Source organism: Pteropus medius, unplaced genomic scaffold (genome assembly GCF_902729225.1).
Source record: "Pteropus medius unplaced genomic scaffold, Ma_sr-lr_union100, whole genome shotgun sequence".
NCBI lineage: Eukaryota > Metazoa > Chordata > Mammalia > Chiroptera > Pteropodidae > Pteropus > Pteropus medius.
Genome location: NW_024342648.1, coordinates 748572 through 770993, shown reverse-complemented (window position 1 = coordinate 770993; position 22422 = coordinate 748572). Strand labels below are relative to the sequence as shown.

At 44.7% G+C, this 22422-nt stretch overlaps 2 protein-coding genes and 1 pseudogene across 2 annotated transcripts in view; 1 reads left to right on the top strand and 2 right to left on the bottom strand.

Annotated features, from left to right (window-relative positions):
• The window catches only part of TKTL1 (transketolase like 1), a 24147-nt gene extending 15002 nt beyond the window's left edge, over positions 1-9145 (bottom strand). The window contains exons 1-3 of the mRNA XM_039866997.1: positions 9012-9145; positions 5482-5599; positions 2059-2156 (exon numbers count right to left, since the gene is read on the bottom strand). Coding sequence (XP_039722931.1) covers positions 2059-2156; positions 5482-5599; positions 9012-9145 — 350 coding nt within the window. The remainder of the gene's footprint in view (positions 1-2058; positions 2157-5481; positions 5600-9011) is intronic.
• Positions 9146-10939: 1794 nt separating this feature from the next.
• On the bottom strand, positions 10940-11058 carry LOC120605957 (uncharacterized; annotated as a pseudogene).
• Positions 11059-14944: 3886 nt separating this feature from the next.
• On the top strand, positions 14945-22129 carry TEX28 (testis expressed 28). Its single transcript, XM_039867034.1, has 3 exons — positions 14945-15678; positions 20957-21092; positions 21782-22129. The coding sequence occupies exons 1-3, from the start codon at positions 14945-14947 to the stop codon at positions 22127-22129; spliced, it is 1218 nt and encodes a 405-aa protein (XP_039722968.1).
• The last annotated feature ends 293 nt before the right edge of the window (positions 22130-22422 follow it).

Sequence of the window (22422 nt, the reverse complement as noted above, 5' to 3'; positions counted from 1 at the left end):
CCCCCCCCCAAAAAAAAGGCTAAAGGAGCTCATCACCACCGAACCAGTATTACAAGAAATGTTAAAGGGACTTTTTGAAGAAGCAACAGCAGCAAAAATATGAATAAGAAAAAAGCAATAACTACAATAATTACTTTAAATATAAATGGATTATGCGCTCCAATTAAAAGACATAGGTGTCTGAATGGAGAAGGAAAAAATCTTTAAAAAAACCCTATATGCTGTCTACAAGAGACTCACTTTAGATGAGACACACACAGACCAAAGGTAAATGGATGGAAAAAGATATTTCATGCAAATGAAAACAAACAAAAAAGCTGGGATAACAATACATATCAGACAAAATACTTTAAAACAAAGGCTATAAGAAACAAAGAAGGATCCAGCAATTCCACTTCTGGGTATTTATCTGAAAAAAACCCAAAACCCTAATTTGAAAAAACATATGCATCCCTATTGTTTGCTGTAGCATTATTTACAATAGCCAAAATATGGAGGCAACCTGGGTGTCATCAATGACTAAATGAATAAAGAAGAGCTGGTACATATATACAATGGAATATTACTCAGCCATAAAAAGGAATGAAGTCTTGCCATCTGCAACAACATGGATGGATCTAGAGAATATTGTTAAGAGAAATAAGTCAGACAAAGATAAGTATCATACGATTTCACTTATATGTGGAATCCAAAAAAACAAATGAATAAAACAGAAACAGACTCATAAAGAGAACAAACTGATGGTTGCCAGATGGGAGGGGGTTTGGGAGGTTGAATCAAAAAGGGGAAGAGATTAAGTACAAATTGGTACTTAGAAAACAGTCGCAGGGATGGAGAGTACAGCATAGGGAATCTAGTCAATACTGTATTAACTATGTATGGTATCTAATGGGTACTGGACTTACCAGAGCGATCACTTAGTAAGTTACAGAGAAGTTTAATCACTATGTTATACATCTGAAACTAATACAATATTGTATGTCCATTGTGATTGAAAAATAATTTTAAAAAACCTTGGGTCTCATAAGATGGGCTCCACCTTTCACTAGTTTTCTCATCCCATCTGTAAAGGCTATGCCACTTCTCTGGGTTCAACAAACAAGAGGTGATAGGGAGAAAGCAGCTCCCTTAAACACCCAAACATTTACATCATATACAGTTTCCTGGTAAGCTCCATTTTAAGCACTGCCACCTACTTCTGATCTTACAAATTTACAATAATCATAACAATCAAAACATTCTACCTCAAGAGCATTATGTTGTTGTAAATAGTTAATTCCTCCGCAGCAGAAACATGACACACACCAATAAAACAATGCAGACCCCACAAAAATGCTGTAAGTGAAGTTTAAAAAAGTGATTAACTGCAGGATAGGGACTAATAGAGGCAATAACGAGCAGTAAAAAATGTTAACTGACTTACGGGAAATGGAGTGAGGCAGCTGCCTTAGTGGAGGAAGCACGAATTGCCTCCAGAGAGGCCACCTAGGCTCAAACTGGGGACTGAAGGGCTCTGGATTCAGGCACACCAGGGTAGTCACGGGAGTAGAACATACACACTACCATGACGAACCCTGCCCTCGTCCTGTCACCTGCCCCCACCTTGCTCCCCTATCACCATCAGCTGGGCACATGCCCCTGCAAGAAAGGCACTGATCTACCTGTCTTCAGAAAGGTGGAACCACCCCAGAGAAAAAGACCTTTGATTAACATTTAGGGGTCCTTAATGCAAAGGCAAATGTGCCACCTGCTCATTCTGTAGTAAAGCTCAGTAAGAGATGGAAAACAGAAAGATGTCTCTCTCAGGAAAGACTAGAGTCTTGATGAACTGGTTTTCATACTGCAGGCAGCACTTTGAACCCAACCAGAGACACTTAGAACCCCACCAGAGATGCTAGAACAGTTTCCAGAAGTGCAATTTCTTTACTGTGTGAACGCTTGGTAACCTGAACTTTCAAAACAATCACTGTCTTCCCAAACTAATGAGCTATAAATAAAGCCAAAGTGCCTGGGGAGTAGGGTGGGAACAGTTAAGTGGTTTCTGGGGATGTGCCTTACCTGGCCCTGTCAAAGTACTTGCCAGTATACGCCATTCCACATGCAGCCCCGAGTCCTTGTCCAAGCCATCCGGTTGCCACATCAACAAATGACAGTCTCTGTAAGAGAAAGGACCAAATGAACCTAGGTGCATCTGTAGAACATGGGTATCAGGAAGTTGAGTGTCAGGCCAACTTCTGGCACCAAGCATAGGCAGCTCCTCAGAGTGGCCCCTCCTCCCATCCTGTGGAGTGACTTCCTCTTCATTACACTCAGATCAACATCACAGACAGGGGAGCCATAGGTAATAAATGCAATGTTGCAAGGGTGACTGGAGCTTTGGGAACGTAGAGATTTTCCTCCACGTGGCAGCCTAAACAGAGCACAAGAGCAAAGCAAAAAACCTAAGCATGCGCCTTGCCATCCATCAACACACAAACCAAATGTTCATCTTTTTGGAGAATACAGGATCTTAAGATACACTGAACTTATTCATCACTTCCACCGCCACCATCTTGGTCTGGCCACAAACATGTCTCCCTTCCATCACTGCAGTGGCCTCCCTGCTCCTCCATAGCCATTCTCAGCACAGCTACCAGGGGGAGCCTGTTAAAACCTAAGTCCACTCATAGCTCTCTGCCTAGAACTGTCCAAGGTCTCATCACCTTGTGCCAAGTAGAGCCCAAGTTCTCACACCGACCTGTCCACGCTGGCCTCCATCACCTTTTATCCTCCCACCCCCCCACCACTCTGGGTGCACTGGCCTCCTTGCTGCCCCTTGAATGCACTGGGTACAGACCTACCTCAGGGCCTTAGCACTTGCGGCTTTCTCTTTCCCAAGTACTCAGTGCTTGTGCCTAAATAGGTACACAACTCATTTCCTCACCCCTTCCAAATCTCTGCTTGAATGTCAGCATCAAGGCCTTCCTGGACCATCTCTTTCAATTACTACCCCCTACCCTTCTACTTCTCTTGGATCCAGGATACTCAGCCTCATCTGAAATGCTAGCTATCTATTAACAGGTTTCTTGTCTGTCCCCTTCTCCATTCAAGCAGAGATTGGTGTGTGCTGTCACTACCATAGATGAGTACTTGTCAGTCTCAGGTTCCTCTCCTTTCCTTCTCCACCTAATTCCTCTGCTCCTCCCAGGGCTCTTGACCTTCCGTTCCGGCTTTGGGCTTTATCCCCTCATTTGCATCTCCCCCACATACCTATCCCACTCAAGTCTCTAATGACACCTTTAGCTCCATCCTCCTCCCTATGGCTCCTACCTTACTCCTGGAACAAATTCTGGCTCCCAGTTGCCTTGCATGCCCTTGGACTGTCTGGGCACTCAGACCAACTTTGCTTCTCCCTGGCTTTAAAGTGAGGCAAGTGAAATCACCTCCTCAAAGCTTCACTCAGGCATCAGGAGGCTGTAGAATTGAGAAGACTGGTGGGGGCACAAGCATGATGCTGGCATGGCGGAAGTGTTCCTACATGGGTTCCTTTCTCTTCTCCAAGAACCCTTATGCTATGGAGGGAGACACTCACAATTGAAAGTGGCCAAAAGCTAGAATAAAGATGTGTACGACGTGCTACATGCACCTAGAAAAGAAAGATTTCTTTTTCACGTTGTCATCTTTGTTCCAGCACAAAGAGCACTTCGAAAACAAGCTTACAGAAAAGTCTTCTGGTTACTTTGCAGGCCACCTTGGCTGGAGAAAACAAATGTACTGATAAACACAAATGTCTGGGGGTGGTGTGGGGGCATTGCAAACCCCCGCTCCCCAGCCTTCAGCATCGTGAGGGCTCTAAGGGAAACCAAGCACCTTACAATGACACTGCCAGACTTCAAAAGTTAGCCCTCTAATGAAGTTGTCTGCGTTAGACACTCGTGTCCTGGAAACACTGATCATGTGAACCCTGGGCTCCTCTACCTGTAGTGGGTCCATTTACACCATTCCCAGCCAGAGCCAAAGTGGACCACATTCTTGTGTTTTCTCTTTTCTTCCAATTTTAACTGCTGCTTAAATCTGATGAACACAAATTCTGGCAGCTGAAACAGTGCCCAGCCTGCTACTGCACACCAGAAAGCATCTTTATTCCTCTAAGGCCAATTATTCCAAACATCTGATGGGCTAGCAGTGGTAATGGAGTAGTCTAAGCACCTTTCCTTTTTCTAAAGTGGAGACCTGAACACTCATACTGTCTCTGTACACCCCTATTTGTTTGATGTTTATTTTCAAGGAAGTTCTAGTTTGTAGAGAAGGGGGAAGAAGAGTACAATGGAGTCCCATGTGCTCTTCACCTAGATTCACCAACTGTTACTAATGAACCACTTTTGCTTCATCTCTTTCTACACATTTTACTTATCTTTCACCAAACCTTGTTCGAGATTACGTTTCAGATACCAAGATGAGTCATAACTACAACCCCAGATACTTTGGCCTGATCCCTATTCTGACTTTGTCTTTAAACTACTTCCTGCTGCCCACATCTGAGGTTTCTGTTTTTACCTGGTGCTCTATAAACTGAGTTTTGAATGATTTGATAAAGACGCAGCAAACTTTCGGATAACGTTAAAAGAACTCCAGCCTTCTAGATTGACCTTGCTTTTAACACCCCTTTTCTTTCCTGTCCCCCAATGTCATGAGGTACCTGGCACTATACCTAGTCTAATGAGAAAGTCCCCCATTGGTGTTAAGTCATAGCTGCAGAAATGGAAGAGAAAGATGACGGGCAGGGGTGGAATGTCCCTCCAAATTCAATCAATTTTCTTTGAGCTTAGCAAGTTGGATCTGCTGATGTTGCCCACCTCTGTCCAGGTGGCAGAGGATGGGGACATCATGACTCTGCCTGGGGGGCTTTAGTGCTAGCTGATGTGAGGAGGGGCACCATCAAAGGAAAGGAAGGGCAGCCAGTTGCCACAAGTCATCCTTCCCACCACGCAGTCCTCACTAGAACGCCCTTTAGACCTTTATAGGGTGTGATGGTCTGAATGTTTGTGCCCTCCCTCCCAAATCCATGTTGAAAATTTAATACCCAAGGAGATACTATAAGGAGATGAGGCCTTTGGGTGGTGCTTAGATCATGAGAACAGAACCTTCAAGTGTGGGATTCGTGTCCTTATAAAAGAAATCCTAGAGAGAACACTTCTACTATGTGAGAATACAATGAGAAGTCTGTGGCCAGGTAGAAGGCCCTCACTAGAACATGACCATGCTGGTGCCTTGATTTTGGACTTCGTCTCCAAGGCTGTGAAAAATAAATTTCTATTGTTTATAAACCATCCAGTCCACGGTATTTTGTTACAGCAGCATGAATGAACTAAGATGTGAGACAAAGAAAGAACCAAAAGGATAAACAGAGCCCATTTCAGGCCTTGTTGCCACATGGTGGCTTTAAAAACAAGTTTAAGAAGTAAGCATCTGAGCAGGCTCTGGGCTCTCATGCCAGCTTACCTTGGAGAGGATGAATCGATCATTGTCTGGGTTCTCTGGCTCTGCTTGTTTATATCTCATGACGTAGAAGAACAGCACAGACATGATCTCAGCAGCACTGCTGCATGATGTGGGGTGGCTGAAAAACAGACATGGCATAGGTCATTCTCATAAGTAAGGGACACGGTGCATGAGAAGGCTTTTCAGCACATGGTCTCCTCAGACTAGAAGCACCAGTCATTACTTCCAGCCCTGGAAGAATCCAGACAAAGGAAAGGGATGCAGGGCCACTGCCTCCCAAGCTCGCAGCTTTCAAAGATACTTTAAGGCCCAGTAACTTCATAGCCTCTCTTCCTGTGGAAAGCGAGACCTCCAAGGCCAGTCTCCTCCTATCAATGGAGCACCTAGGTACTTGGGGCAAGTTTACCTGATGACCCCGTAAACACTTAAACATTTTTCCACGCTTGAATTCATTTGTGATATCGTTAATCATAAAGACCATGAAGTAGAAACAAACCCATGCAAATATGGTCAACTAATATTTGACAAGGGAACCAAGAATACTCAATGGAGAAATAGTCCCTTTAATAAACGGTGCTGAGAAAATTGAATATTCATGTGTAAATAAATGAAACTAAACCCTTATCTTACAATACTTGCAGAAATTAACTTGAAATGAATTAAGAATTAAAGGTAAGTCTGGAAACCATTAAATTCCTAGGAGAAAACAGAAAAAAAGCTCCTTGGCATAGATCTCTGTAATGATTTTTTGGATGTCACCTACAGCTCAAGTAACAAAATAAAAATAAACAAATGGGACTACACCAAACTAAAACTTCTGCACAGCAAAGAAAATCATCAACAAAATGAAAAAGACAATCTACCATATGGGAAAAATATTTGCAAACCATATCTCTAAGGGATTAATATCCAAAAAATATAAAATACTCACAACAGCAAAAAAAAAAACAAATTAAAAATGGTCAAAGGACCTGAATAGACATTTTCCCAAAGAAGATATTCAAATGGCCAACAAGTAAATGAAAAGTTGCTCAATATCACTAATCATCAGGGAAATCCAAATCGAAACAACAGGAAGATATCACCTCATACCTGTTAGAATGGCTATCATGAAAAAGACAAAAGATAAGTGTTGGTGAGAATGTGGAGAAAAAAGAACCCTTGTTCACTGTTGGTGGGAATGTAAATTGGTGCAGCCACTATGGAAAACAGTATGGAAGACCCTCAAAATATTAAAAATAGAATTACCATATGATCCATCAATTCCGCTTCTAGGAATAGATCCAAAAGAAATGAAAACACTACGTTGAAGAGATATCTGCACCACCCCCCATGTTCACAGCAGCATTATTTACAATAGCCAAGACATGGAAACAACCTAAGTGTCCATGGAATGTATAAAGAAGACGTAGTACATGTATACAATGAACTATCATTCAACCATAAAAAAGAAAATTATGACATTTGCAACAACATGGATGGACCTTGAGAGCATTAAGTGAAATAAATCAGACCAAAAAAAAAAAACCTCCGAATATCATATGATTTCACTTATATGTAGAATCTAAAACAAAACAAACAAAAAAAAGACATCATCAGACTCATGGTACCAGACGCCGGGGTTAGGGGAAGGGGAACTGGAGGTAGGTGATCAAAAGGTAGGAACTCCCTGTAATGCACAAGATGACTACAGTTAACGCCACTGTGTGGTACATTTGAAAGTGGTTAAGAATTGTTAAGATCCTAAGAATTCTCATCAGAAGGAGAAAACAATTAAAAAATTTTTTTTATCTGTATTAAATGGATAACTAAACTTATCGTGGTACTCGTTTCATAATATATGTAAGTTAAATCATTACACCCTATACCTCAAACTTATACAGTGCTGTCAGTTGTATCTCAATACACCTAGGGGAAAAGTTTTTAAAAAAGAAACACCATGAAGATCCCATTCTACTACCTAAAATGAATTTTATTAAGAGAGGACAGAAACCAATTCTCTGGAGCCCTGCCCCAACTGTTGGAAGAGTAAGAATTCAGTCTAGCTTGTGTGTATTAACAATCTCTTTTAAAGTTTCAGAATATAGAAAATGGAGACTTAAACCTCCTGCCTTGCAAGGATGCTTTGAATTTAAAAATTGTTAGACCTATAGAAAATGCAAACCATTAATTCTGAAGGTGAAAGGAGCAAAATGAAAGTGTAAAAATCATCCAAAAAAAGACAGGTCTTAAACAACCAATGGGCCAAAGAAAAAAATCACAAATTAGAAAACAACATACCAAAATTTGTGAGATGCAGCAAAAGCAGTGCTAGGAGAAATTTATAGCTGCGAACGTATTAAAAAAGAAACACCTCAAATCAAAAACCCAACTTTACAATTTCTGAATTAGAAAAAGAACTAAACCCAAAGCTACCAGAAAAAGGTTAAGAGCATAATTAAAATAACTAGGAAAACAAAAAATCGACAAAAGTTGGTTCTTTGAAAAAATTAACAAAACTTTAGCTAGATTGGTAAATAAAAACAGGGAAATTACTAAACCAGATTTGAAATTACTAATTGTTTCAGAAATAAAAATAAGGACATTACTACCGATTCCACAAAAATAAAGACTACAAAAAGTACTGTGAACAACTTTACGTCAATAAATGGGCTAGCCTAGAAATTCTAGGAACAGTAAACTTAAGACTGAATCACAAAGAAATAAAAAATCAGAATAAACCCATTACGAATAAGGAAATTGAGTCAATATTCAAAAACCTGCCTGACAAAAACTCTGGACCTGATGGCCTTATTGGTGAATCCCATCAAATTTCTAAACAATGAACGTCACTCCTCAAACTCTTCCGAAGAAACTGAAGAACATTTCAAATCCTTCTGAACCCACCACTGTCCTTATACACTAAAACCAGACAAACACCTAACGAGAAAACCGCTAACATTTTTTAGGAATACGGACGCGAAAATCTTTAACAAAATGCAGGAAGACCCAACGGCCCCCCTTTTAGGCCTTAAATTCTTTAAATTTCCATGTGCTGGCGTTTCGGGACCCGGACGTCGAGGGCAAAGCGAAGGGTCCTCCCCTCTCAACTCAGGATTGCCTCAGCCCGCCGCCCTTCGCCTACCGGGCTCCGCCCGCCCCTCGCCGGCCCGGGCCCAGCGCCCCGCCCGCCCGCCCCCTCCCCGGCCGTCGGCCGGCCCAGCTCGCCCCCCGACGGTCAGCCCGGCCGCCAGCCCGCCCCCCTCGCCCGGCCGGCCCGTCGGCCCACCCGCGTCGCTTCTGGGGGGGCTACCAACTTCAACCACAAGAGGGCATCTTAGTGTGGGTGCCTGAGCACGAGGCTGGCCTCTAAGTCAGCCAACGGCAGCCATGTCTGGCTAGTATCTAGGGGTGGTAGCCGAGACCCAGTAGCCCTAAATCGGCCCACTACAACCAAGCCCACCCAGGCCGGACGCCTCCCTCTGCTCACGCCGCCATCGCTGTTGGGGCTACCGCTCGGCGCCATGAGGGCTTCGACGAAGGGGCCTTACCCGAAGCTCGAGGCGCACGTGGCCCTGATGGAGTGGATGCGCAGACGATTGGCCATGTCCCGCAGCACCTGGACAGTTTTGGCGTCAGGCTTGCCTTCTTCGGCCATGGTAGCGCTCGCCTCAGCACCAGCCATAGATGTGAACTCTTCGGCGTCTGAAGAGCAAATGGCGGGGAGTGCGTTCTGTAGTCCGTCAAGTACTCTCCACGCGCGGATCCCTCCGCGTGCCGTTCGCCGCCGTGCACCGTTCTCTCCGCTGCGTGGCTCCTTCCGCTGCGTGGCTCCTTCCGCTGCGTGGCTCCTTCCGCTGCGGCTCCCTCAACTGCGGCTTCCTCCGCGCGCGCGCATCCGCGCGCGACTCCGTCCTGTGTCTCCCTCCGCGTGCCCATTTCAATGAATTTTGAACATTTCTTATTTGTATATTGGACATTATTCGGAAAAATTTCTTTATAACTTCCTCGTGCTATTAATTCAAAGAGGACTGCCTCCGTAAGTGGGTCCAGGGTCTACTTTTGGGGTGATCAAAAAGTTATGAAAGACGGTGTGGTTGCACAACGTGATGAAAGAAGTAAAGGGGCAACCGACTCACACACTTTAAAATAGTTACAATGGCGACGTTTGTTTTGCGTGTTTCATCAGTCTTAAAAAAAGCCACACTGGAATTTTACGGTTTGTGGGTCCTCGTATCCCATAGCAGCCCAGCCTCCAAGTCGGCTCCTCAGCAGATGAGAAGGCTGAGGGTTCCGAGACAGTATGGTGTCTCTGTGCTGACCTCCTCTTCCTAGAACCTTCTCTGTGGCAAGACCCCTGGGACTGTTTAGGTGGCAGTAGCCCAACGCTAGCCCAAAATTCTCTCAATTTTGAGCCTAAGTGAGGGGACTCCTTGACATTCTGGGTGAAAGTCCCCATCTTCAAGGCCACTCTGACTTCGAGATGGTCTACCAAGAATCGGCAGGGCTCCCAGTGGCACTATCTCCACGACACTATACCCTAACTTCAACCCCTGGCGAACATCGTCAAAACTGCTGAGCTCCCGAGAGCCCCAAGTGTCCCTGAATGCGGTTAGGTGTCCACGTTCTTGTCTGGTTAATGGGTTCGTGCATTGAAATTTTCATCGATACTACTGATGTCTCAAGAATAACCCCGCCCCTATGTGTGTTCCTACTTGCTGTGTACATGAGTACTCATTTCCCCACATCCTCACCTACGCTGGATATTGTTAGCCTTTTTAATGCGCGGCATCCTGGTGGATGAGAAAATCGTATTTAATCATTGCTTTGATTTACGTTTCCCCAAGTTCCTTGCACATTTATCATACATTTATTGCCATTCGTAGTTCGTCCTTTCTGAATTGGCTATTGCAATCCCTCACTGCTTTTGTATTGGATTATTTCTTTTTAGCTTCTCAATTTGTAGGACTTATCTGTATATTATGTTAGACTTTTACCTATTAGAGATATTGCAATTTTTTTCTCAATCTGCTGCTTTTAAAAAAAAAGTTAACAGATCCTTAATTTTTAAGAAGAAGCAGGTGTTTGAACCAAAACCTAAGTGTTGCTTCTTTTTAAGCTTCATGCTTTTTTCTCCATAAGAATGTATTAAACACTTTTATGTTTTATGGCATTTTGGTTTAAATCTTGTTTAGAAAGGTCTTCTGTACACAAAGCTTATTTTAAATACCCTATTATATCATTTTAATACTTTTACAGTTTCATTTTTATGTTTAGTTCTTTATTCTGTCTTGACTTTATTGTCGTGTATATGGAAACACTCTACCTTAATTTTATTCAAATAACCAGTTGTCTCGAGACCACATTTATTAATATTTTTCAAAAATTTCTTAACTTTTTTGTGCATTTTTTCTTCCAAACAAATTTTGAAATAGCTATTTTAAGATTCATAAGACATTCCTGTCAGATTTTTTTTTAATGCCTCCAGCTCCTGGTCTTCCTAGGTGGTCTCCCATCCAAGTACTAACTAGGCCCGACCCTGCTTAGCTTCCAAGATCAGACGGGATTGGGCACATTCAGGGAGGTATGGCCATAGACCCCATTAGATTTTTAATTGGGGTTTCATTGAATTTTTAGGTCGATATGTAGAAAGCCGACATATACATAATATTAAGTCTTCTCAAGAACATGGCAGATCGCCATTGCTAATCACATCTTATTGACATTCTATTTTATATTTTCTATTTATCATGGTGCCTTGTTTCTTTTCCTTCTTTCTTTCCTGTTTTGGGATTAATCAAGTTCCATTTTTTTGTATCCTCTTCGTTATTTGGATGTTATGTATCTGGCCTTTTCCTTTAATTTTTCCACCAACATTCTTCTCTCAATTTTGAGTGTTCTGGGATATCTGCAAAATTCCCAACACGACAAGTCATTAACAAACTTTAATTTTCCCTATTTCCTTTTTAAACAATTATTTAGTTCCTTCACTTATCAATGGCGTATATAAACATACTTTAAAGCAGGGGTCAGCATACTTTTTCTGTAAAGGGCCAGATAGTAAATATCTGAGGCCACATGTTCTCTGTTGCAGCTACTCTGCTTGGCCGTTGTGATGGTTCAAGTGCAACCAGGGACGATATGTAAATGAATGAGAGTGGCTATGTGCCAATCACACTTTGTTTATGGACCCTGAAATTTGAATCTCATGTAATTTTCACATGTCGCAAAATCTTTTTCTGATTTGTTCCATCACTTAAAAGTGTAAAAACCACGCTTAGCTCACACCTGTATAAAACCAGGCCGCAGTTTGCCAGCCACTTGTCCAAAGAGTTAAATGGTTCTACAAGTTTCGTAACAAAAAAAATAGCAATCCCTGGCTTCCACCCACCCGCCCAATCATCCACTCTCCAGAACTGACCACTCTCCACCCTTTTAGCTATTTCTTATAGCATTTGCCTCCGGTTCTCTAAATAAATTGTTTATAGTGCATTTTTTTTGTTTTTCTTTTTTTTTTTTAATATATATATCTTAGGAATTATCAAATGACTTCTCACTATAAAGGACGGTGATATAGCTCTTTCACCCTTGCCCCCCCTTCCCAGTCCTTCCAGTACGGTATACAATGATTTGGGTTAGATCACTCCTTGGTGTTCACATTATCAAGTCCATGGGAACACTGGTCACAACTGAGTAATTACTCTGATGACGTTTCCTTTCTCTTTCAACGCTTTGTTTTCTTTAGAGTTAACATTATCTCCCCCAATCCCTGTGTTGCTTGTTCTCTGATATGTATTCATAGGTCAGTACTCCCACCAACTATCTACATCTCCTCTGCAGCTGCTCAGAGATGCCTGGCATTTCATTCCATCGGCACTCTCTCTCCTGGAGCATTTTGACTTGCCCTCCAGGCCCTCTCTCCAGCTGCCAGGCTGGGCTCCACTGCCATCATCCTGGAGGTTGCATTTGCCTCTCTTTTGGCTTGGGGCCCTTGCTTCATACATCTCATCCCTACCCCTTAGGTTCCTCTCTGACTTTGTTGGCATACCTTCTCTAGTAGTTTCCAGAGAAAGAATGCAGAAGAGGTAAACTATTTGAGAACTTTCATGTCAGAAAATGTCTTTATTCTAACCTTACAATGGACAGTTTGGGTGCACAATTCTAGGTTGAAAAATCATCTCCCCACCCGCCCAAATTTGGAAGGCATTAGTTCTTTGTGTTCTAGGTCCCATTGCTTTCCCGAAAAGTTTGAAGACATTCTGACTCCTGATTTTGAATGTTTGAATGTGACCTATTTTTTTCTCTCTCTGACAGTTATTCTCTTGGCACATTGAAAATCGTTATTCAGCTCTCTTCTGGATTTCATTGATGCCATTGAGAAGTCAGCTCTCAGTCTAAAAGTCATGGTTTTAAAGATAATCAGATTTTAAAATCTGGCTGTTTTTAAGATCTCGTGTCTAGGTATAGATCTATTTCTGTTCTTCCTGTTTGGATTAAGTAGGCTTCTTGAATTATGGATTTGTGTCTTTCATCAGTTCTGGAAAGTTCTTAGTGATTATCTCTTTAAATCTTGCCACTGCCACATTCTGTCTTCTCTCTCTGGGATAGCAATTAGATTTTTTTTCTTAGGCTTTTTAACTCTATCTTCCATGTCGTCTATTTTTCATTGTTTTTCAAATTTTCTCTCTTCGTGCCTCCGTGCCATATTCTAGATGCTTTCTTTACAATTTACTAATTCTTTCTCCAGCCATTTCTAACCTGCTAATAAATTCATCTATTGAACATTTTAAAACTTTTAATTGTGGAATCCAGCATACATACATAAAGGTATAGAAAACATCAACATACAGTTTAGGAAGTGATGATAAGGTGAACACACATTTAACTACAAGTCAAGTCAAGCACCCTGGCCTCCACGTGTCTCTCTCAATCCCCGTCCCCTTCTCCCACCCTAGTGGGAACCGTTATCCTGACATTTATGCGACCAATGCACATGCTTTTCTTTACGGCTTTACTGCCTGTGTATGCATCCCTGAACAACATCATTTTATTTTGCCTGCTTTTGAACTCTATACGAACGGAACCCTGTATAGTATGGCTTCTTCTGTGTTTGGTTTCTTTTGTTCAACATTACACTCACTCATTCATGTTTCAAGGCTGTGGTTCATTTTCAATGCTGTATAGTAGTATATTGTCGACTATATTACAGTTCGCTTACACATTCTGCTATCGATGGACAGGTGCATTGTTTCTAGCCATTGGTTATTGGGAACATTAGTGTGTCTGTCTCCCAAGGACACACCCAGGAGTGCAATTGCTGGGCCATTCGGTATGCGTGATTTCAGCTTTACGATCTTACCGGATGCTTTTCCAAAGTGCTTGTACCCATTGCGCTCCCACAAGGAGTGACTGAGAGTTCCTGTTGCTCTGTATCTTGGCCGACATTTATTGTCATTAGTCTAAGTTTTGCCAATCTGCTGGGTGCATAGTGGTATCACACTGTGTTTTTATTTTAATTCAGATATAATTTGCATATAATAAAATACACAGAACCAAGCCATCTATTGCAATATCATCTCTCCTGACTTGCCACTGAGAGAACATTTCCAGATCAAAACTGGTCACGCGGGCACTTTTAGTTAAAAAGTATATAAAAAAAAAAACCCCACAGGATCTACCTGTTCTGACCCCGTTGACCCTCCTAGCTCATCACTGTCCACCCTGCCCTGGTCCACTATGTTCCAGCTATGCTGCTATGATCATCTTTATTTTAGACATCAGAAAACTGACCCTCTGATCAGTTTATTAACTTGCCCAAGGTCCCAGAGAGATAGAGTCAGGATTTGGACTCGGCTCTGTCTGGAAGGCAGTGTTCTTTCTGTTATCTTTTGCCATGTGAGAGACTCGTTTGGGTCACAATGGAATTTTCCACCTTGGAATATCAGCTCTGTGAGAGCAAGGAATGTGTCCGGCTTCTGTACCGCACGGTAGGCACTCAGGAAATGTGTGCTGAAGGAACGACCGGATGAAAGAGCAAGCCTGTTAGGATGCAAAGCTGTCTATCTACCTCCTCCATCTGCCCGGCAGTAGCAATACAGCAAGGTGTATGGCTTAACGTGACTTAGCTTATTTCATGCTTTACGAGAACAGTTCTTTATAAAATGAGACGTGCAGTTGCTAATTCTTGGAAGAGAAGAAGCCCAAGAACAGAAGGGGTAGGCGTAGAGAGGGGATTCTAGCCACCTGGGGGTCGTAATGAGGTACACCCATAGAGCAAAAAGTCGGGTGCTGAAAAGGAGGGGAGAAGGGCCCAGAAGATGAAGTCGACTTCTCTGGTCTGTGTTGGGCTCATCTCAAATACATAAATCTTGCCTCTGTAAGTATCTGTGTATATGTCTGAGTATTTTTATAGAGTGAAGCAATAACGTGTTCAATTCTCCTATTCGCAGCTCACAGAAGTTCCCGTTTTGTGATTTGTTTCCTGATGCAGGCGAAATACACTAAGAGCCCAAGTGCAACCCTCCCCTCTAACATTCCCTCGTGCAGGTCCCTGTCATCCAGCAAGGATGGCCCCAGCGGTCATTCCAGCCTCTTAGATAGGGACGTGGCCCGGAACTTACAGGATAGCATCAAGCACCGCATGCTCTACCTCTCAGAACAGCTGAGAGTGGAGAAGATCAATCGGGACAAGAACACCGTGGGCTACATAGAGCTGGTGTCCAAAGCCGACCGGCGCCAGGCCCCCCACATCCGGCAGGTCTTCGAGAAGGTGAACCAGCGGGCCTCTGCCACCATTGCCCGAATCGAGAGAAGGCTCCGCCAGTGTCACCAGCAGCTGCAGGAACTGAAGGAGGGCTGCCGGCCCAAGGGCTTAGCGCTGAAGACAGAAAGCAGCCACGACAACTCCCAGCAGCCCAGAAAGAAGGCCCCATCTTCAGGGCCCCCCAAGCCCGGGAGGAAAGACTGCCTGTCCACCAACCTGTCCAACATCGTCGGACGTTTCCCTCTCAAGAGTCGCATCGCAGCCTTGCAGCGGGGGAAGTCCTCGGAGACGAAGTGTGCGGCCCGCCAGCGATCCCTGTTGTTACAGGTGAAGGAAGAGCTCAAAGAAGTCGAGAAGTTCCACTTCGGCCTCCAGCTGTCCTATCAGAACCTCAGGGAGAGGTACTTGACAGACCTGCGGGTGTCGCTGGAGTCCCTTCAGGAGGAGAAACGCAGGTGAGGACCGTGAGAGGAGGGTCAAGGGGAGCCGGGGAGGGGGGAAGGAGCAGCTCAGTGTGTCCCCGGCGCCTGCGCCCGCAGTGGAGAGGGCTACTCCCCTGCCCGCCGCTGCATCCCACCCCGGTCTTCTGCTGGCAAACGGGGCTCCGGCTCCAGCTCCAGGTCCCGCCAGGTGATCTGGCGGCTGCGGCTCTGACTGGGGTGGCGGGAGACAGCCGAGGTGGCAGTGAGCCTAGCAGACGCCCATCATCAGTTACCGACCGAGGCGTCCTGCCATACGGGCTGCTGGAGTGGCGTGTAAGGTACGACTGGAATCGCTTCATCAGCCCTGTTCCCTTCACCTGTGCTCCTGGCTGAGCTGGGGCGCAAGGTCCCGTTTGGGACATTGATTCTGAAATTGACTGCCTCCGGGGAGTGCTTTCTCTCCGCTGTGTGGTGGCTCAATTTTATTTTCGTCTAAGACAACACTAGCTCACCCCCCAAAAAGGCAAACTCAGTCTCTCAAGGGACCCCCTCCATTCCGATTTGGTTACTTCTCAGGGGCCCTGATCCCTGCCGTCTTTCGAATTCATTCATTCTAATCCTTTCTCTCCCCTAGATTGAAAAAAGGAGCTTTATTTTGTCCATTTCTATATTCCTCGTGCCTAAAACTGGGCCTGCCATTTAGCGGGTACTCAATAAATATTTGTTAAATAAGTGGGGGAAAAAAAAAGGGAGGACAGGATTCTCTTAGGTGAATTGAGATCCTCAGCATTTTCATGAAAGAACTCTGCAGGCCCTTTAGTACCTGCGTGTGGCGGGGAAGACGTGCATGGGGAACAATCCGCTTCTGTTTCCTCTGGGAAATCTTCTCCGATTCTACCCTGCTTGACAAATCCATAAAGGGCAGTTACAGAGTGTTATGGGGCAACTTATTGTCAAGTAAGATAACCAATCAGAATTTCTTTTGGAGGTAATTTTCATAGGACGTGGCAACCCAATCTAAAATCTTGGTACTCTTAAAGACCCCTTTGTCGAAATAACGTTTCCGAGGCTGGATGTATGTAAAGCAAGACCCGTGGCGGTTGTGCACATCCCCATAGGTTTCTATGCTGCCCAGGCCAAAGGGGCGTTGTGCTTACGTGAGCTCTTGACATTGTGAGTACACTAAACGCCACTGAGTTACGCACTTTAGGACAGATAATTTTATGTTTCGTGAATTTCATCTCACCTAAAAAATTCAAAAGGAAGCTCTCTCGAAAGCAAACAGATTTGCCTATTTTCATTCTAATGTCATAGAAGCAAAGAAGCAGGTCTATAGGACTCAGATTTACCCAGAGAAGTAGAGAATGGGCTGAAGATGACTTTATGGAATAATAGTGACAACAGGGAGCACTTAGCATTGTTCACCAGTAGTGTTCAGACGCCCACTTTACAGCTGGGGAGACAGAATCTCAGAGAGGCACGAGTGGCCGCACAGCTAGGAAGTATAGACCTGAGAGCATGTCGACACCTCCTGGCCTGGCCGTGTGGCTTCCTAAGCTAGGTGAGGGGGACACAGGAATTTGTTGCATTAAAAAAAGATATATACATATACGTATATGTATGTATCTCATTCAAATCTTTTTTAAAAATCCTTTATGTGAGCTAGATGCAGACATAGAAAAAGGCATGTGATGTATATGTTCAGCTCAATGAAGTGTCAAACAGTCTCCACACCTGTGTGGTCACTACCCATGCCCCTGTGATGGTCATGTCCTCTCCGCTGTCACGAATTGAGCTTTCAAACTGAAAAGTCCTATGACACTTCTCACACGTAGATCTATCTGCCTTCAATGGGGGCTTCCTTTTTAATTTTTTAATTGAGAAGGAATTCACAAAATGTAAAATTATCTGTCTTAAAGCGCATAATTCAGTGGCATTTAGTGCGTTCACAATGTTGCTAAACCATCACCTCTTAGTTCCAGAATATGTTCATCACTCTAGAAGGAGACCCTGTCACGCCCCATTCCCCCTCCCCTAGCCCCCTGACAACCACCAATCTGCCCTCTGTTTCTATGGATTTGTCTATCCCGACATTTCATGCAAATGGAATCGTACAATATGTGGTCCTTCGTGTCTGACTTCTTTCACCCGGTGTAATTATTTTGAGATGCATCCAAGTCGTGTGTAGGAACAGTTCACTCCTTACTCAGCAGTATCCCATTGTATGGATGCACCACAGTTTGTTTATTCATTCGTCTACCGCCATTTGGGGCTGTGACGAATAAAACTGCTATGAACATTCTGGTACAAGTCTTTTTGTGAACATATGCTTTCATATGTGGACCTGCTAAATAATAGCATAGATATATGTTGAACATTTTAAGAAAGTGCCAAACTGTTTTTCCAACATGATTATGCCGTTTTACATTCCCACGAGGAGTGTATGAGCTTTTCAATTGTCCCACAGTCTCGCCAACACTTGGTATGGTCAGTCTTTGAAATTTCAGCCTCTTAAGTTCAGCCACAACTCGGTGGGCCCTAAACTCCAAATTATGTCACCCTAGCCCAGGTTTTCTCAACCTCAGTACTATTGACATTTTGGACCAGATGATTCTGTGTCGTGGGCGCTGTCCTGTGCATTGTAGGATATTGAGCAGCGTCCCTGGTCTCTACCCACTAGATGCCAGAAGCACCCTGAAGGAGTTTCCTCCAGCTGTCATAACAAATTACCCCAAACTTGGTGGCTTCGAACAACAGAAATCGATTCTCTCGCAGTTCTGGAGGCCAGAAGTCAGAAATCAGCTTTATTTGACTTAAGTCAGGATGTCAGCAGGGCCGCTCTCCTGCTGGAGGCTCTAGGACAGAATCCATTCCTGGACTCTTCCAGCTTCTGGTGGCCGCCGAGCTCCTTTGCTTGTGGTCACATCACTGCGATCTTCAAGGCCACGCAGCATCTTCACATTTCATTGCGCTCTTGTGTGTAAAAGCTCTCTGTCTCTCTCCTATTAAGATGTGTGTGATTGCAGTTTGGCCCACATACGCCCAGGAGGCGCTCCACTGTGCCTGCCGCCCTTCCTGCCCTACCCCTGTGGCCCGATTCCCCCCACATCTGTTTCTTCATCTCAGGCTTCTCCAAGATGCAGGCCATTCGGTTCTAGATCTGTTGTCTGAGGACTGCCAAAAGCCAGTCCTCAGAGTCAAGAATATACTCTTTTGAAACAATATCGTTTATGACAATTCGTATTGGAGAGGGAGGACTTAACGGCTTAGGAAGATTTAGGGGGCATTTTGCTTGACCAGTCATCATTTTGTCTTTGTAAGAGCATTTTCCGGAGTGATCCATTTGTCTCTGCGACTGTAGGAGGTAGACAGAGAGGGGTCCTTGACCGAAAGAGGGACAAGGAGGAGAGTCAGCTGTGTCACAGCTGGGACACTGCTGCCAGAGGGTGAGGAGTCTGGGGGCAAGAGAAGAGGAGGCTGAGATAATATCCTAATGAATGGACATCATCTTATTCAATAATCTACGCAAGGATAAATTTAAGAATATATTCATAAATTCTTATAAATGTATTAATGAAGAATCTATTCATTGACTTTGTGAAAAATATATTAATGAGACTACATTTGAACATAGTTAATATCTCGAATGTTGTGGCTAGATGCTTCGTGTTAATGAGAAGGCAGTTATGTGGAATCTGCTTTTGGGGTGGACACCCTGTGTCTCCCTCTCTCTATGAGCAGTAGCCTCGGCCATGTTGTCAGCCCACTCTCTTCTCAACAGGGAGCAGGGCAGAGACTAATGGAATGTGCCTTGAAACGCTGTTATGAATTGCCTCTTGACAAATTGGCTTTCAACAAGTGAGCGTTCAGCTTATTGGCTGCCTGGAGGACATCTCCATATGGGTGTCTGTCAAGTCCTGGAAGCAGGACCAAATCGCCTCCTCCCCTCACATTCCCTGTCTCTGCAACAGCACCATTGGTTACACACTTGTGCACGGCAGAGCCATGGCCATCGGCTTGGTCCTTTATCGCCCTGTTCTCCATGGGCCCTGGGCCCCAGCCATTCTGTGCCTCCAGTGCTCTCCAGTACCTTTTCTCCTCTCTAGTGTCGCTGCTCCCCAGCTCGGGTGAAGCCTTCCTTGGCTCTTCCCCGAATGACAATGCTAGAAGTCACTTGGCATCTGTTATTCTGGCCTGTCCTTCCTGGTGCCGAAATGAGGAAGCTCGAAAAGTTGTTTTTTTTTTTTAAATTATGAAACATTCCAAACCCAGGGAAAATGTAGAGAATAACATGATCAACACTATATACCAATCCCCAGCTTTCTCAGACTTTAACTCTTACCATTTTTGCTTCAAATCTTATTTTTTAAAGAAATAAAACTTTAAAAAATTCATTCGATGCTCTTCTCATTAACGCTTCCCCCAGTCCCATCCCCCTTCTTCTCATCTATATATTTTTATACTTTTACTGCTCACATACGTAGCCATAAACCGCAGGTAGTGGTGTTTTGTTTGTGTTTTTTAACAGCTCTACTGAGATATAATTTACATGCCATAAAATGCATTATTTTTAACTGTATGTTTCAATGATCTTTAGTAAATTTAATGAGTTATGCAACCATTACCACGATGCTATATTTGTTTTTATTTTTTGTTTTAATAATAGCTTTATTGAGATACAATTCACATATCAGAAAGTTCATCTATTTGAAGTACACAATTCAGTGGTTCGTAGTATGTTTGCAAAGTTGCGCAACCATCAGCACTGTCTCATTGCAGACCATAATACTGTCATCACTTCAAAAAGAAACCCCATCCCCATTAGCAGTCACTCCCCACCTGCTCTCTCCCCGAGCCCCCCGGCAACCACTGGTCTGACTCTGCCTTTCTTGATTGGTCTATTCTGGGCATTTTATACAAATGGAATCATACACTATGTGGTCTGTTATGACTGCTCCATCTCTATAATCCGCAGACTTTCGTAGAATAACTACTGCATGCCAAACACTGGTGCTGGGAGTGTATATGGAATTTAATAGCATATAAGGGTAATTTAGATATTCATTTCTGTAACTTGTAGTCTATCTCTATTTTGCTAAAGCTGTTACGAAAGAGGAACAATATATAGGAGATAGATACATGACTATCAGTGAGGGCGTGTCTGAGGTGTAGAACTGGAGGAGGAGGCGGGGTTTCACGGGAGCTTGGGGACGGCGGAGGAAGGTGGGCCCTGAACCCGAGTCTGCTCCTGACATAGGATGAGCTCTGGGCAGGGTTCTCAGGGAGTACTGCCTTCTCTTTTACTCCCAAGACACGTGTTACTAGAAGAACTGGCGAATGACTACCAGCAGGGGTACCTGAATGAGATTTACCACCTCAAACAGACTCTGGCCTGCACTGAAGAGAAAATGGCCTATCTGTCCTATGAGAGAGCCAGGGAAATGTGGGTGAGTACCCGATGGGGGAGCTTCTTGAGAAATGGCCAGTAAGAAGGATGTAGAGATGACAAGCAAAGGATGAGCAAATCTGTTCTGATCCTCTCCAAAGCAAGGAAGGAGACGGAGCCTCAAGCCGTGCCCCCTGCCGAGGGTTCAGTGGCAACTCACACATTCATTTCAGAGCCGATGGTGTCCGCTCTACGTTCATGCCGCACTTCCCCGCATCCAGCTTAGCTGATCTGGGAACTTGGGCACGGTGGTTCTCATACTTGAGTGCATGTCGGAACCACCTGCAGGGGGTGCTGACGAGTCCCCAGGAGCTGCTGCTGGTGCAGGGAGCACGCACTGGGAACCCCTGCTTTAGGCCCCGGGATAGTAAGCGTGAGCGGAGGAGTTCCCTCTCCTGCGACAGATAGTCTCACTCTCTTTCACACCCTCAGACCCTTGTCCTTGGTCAGCTCTCGCACGGCCAGGTTCTCAGTCCCAGGCCACACTGGCTGAGGGCTGAGTCGGGTGAGACCTTCGCTGTTGCTGGGAGACATGGAGCCTCCCAGGACAGGGCCCTCAGCTTGTACGTGCTCTCGGTTCTCGACTTCCCTCCTAAATCCTCAACCAACACTTGCTGTGCACCCCTCAGGAACCCAGGTAAATAAATGATCGCACTTCCCCTCAGACCTCTGTGATTTTGTCACCTGCAGGAGGTCACGGAGACTTTCAAGAGTCGTATATCCAAGCTCGAAACTCTACAGGAAGTGACCCAACTGGAGATGACAGAGAATCGCAGGAGCTGTCCCCGGGAGTTTGTGTTCCAGTTCGTGAGCCTGCTCCTCACACTGGCCACCATCTTCTTGGTCTTCATCTCCACCGTGTGCACCTACCCCTTGCTGCTGGTGAATTCGCGCCTGCGCATGTGCATCATGCTCATGCTGATCGGGCTCGGGACCCTGGTCTGGCAGAAGTGGCATGCCATCCCTGTCGCGGACTGGCAGGCCTGGTTCTCCAGGTGGAGACTGCCTTTCAAGAACTCCAATCCTCTAGGGCCTTAAAGTGCCTGGGTTTGCCAGCTCCGCCCCCTTCCTGGGGTCAGGGCACCCATCTAGCCCTCCCCAGACGACCACTTCTCAGTTCTCCCTTTCGGATTTCATCAATGCCAGCCCTGCGAGAGATGTGAAGGTGCCCACCCGCCTCACGCTTCCCTTGCTCACAAGCTTTCCATACCATCTGCAGACACAAGGTTTGGAAAAGATAAAGGTCTCCGAAGTGCAATGCTACTCTCCTCTCTAAACCCCTCGCGTCCTCTTGCGACCCACTGAACACTCGGAGGCTCAGGCGCCCCCAA

Coding starts and splice junctions, on each gene's coding strand:
- TEX28 (XM_039867034.1), top strand. CDS start 14,945: ATGCAGGCGAAATACACTAAGAGCCCAAGTGCAACCCTCCCCTCTAAC. Junction 15,679..20,956: donor CTTCAGGAGGAGAAACGCAG/GTGAGGACCGTG, acceptor TTTACTCCCAAG/ACACGTGTTACTAGAAGAAC. Junction 21,093..21,781: donor AGAGAGCCAGGGAAATGTGG/GTGAGTACCCGA, acceptor TGTCACCTGCAG/GAGGTCACGGAGACTTTCAA.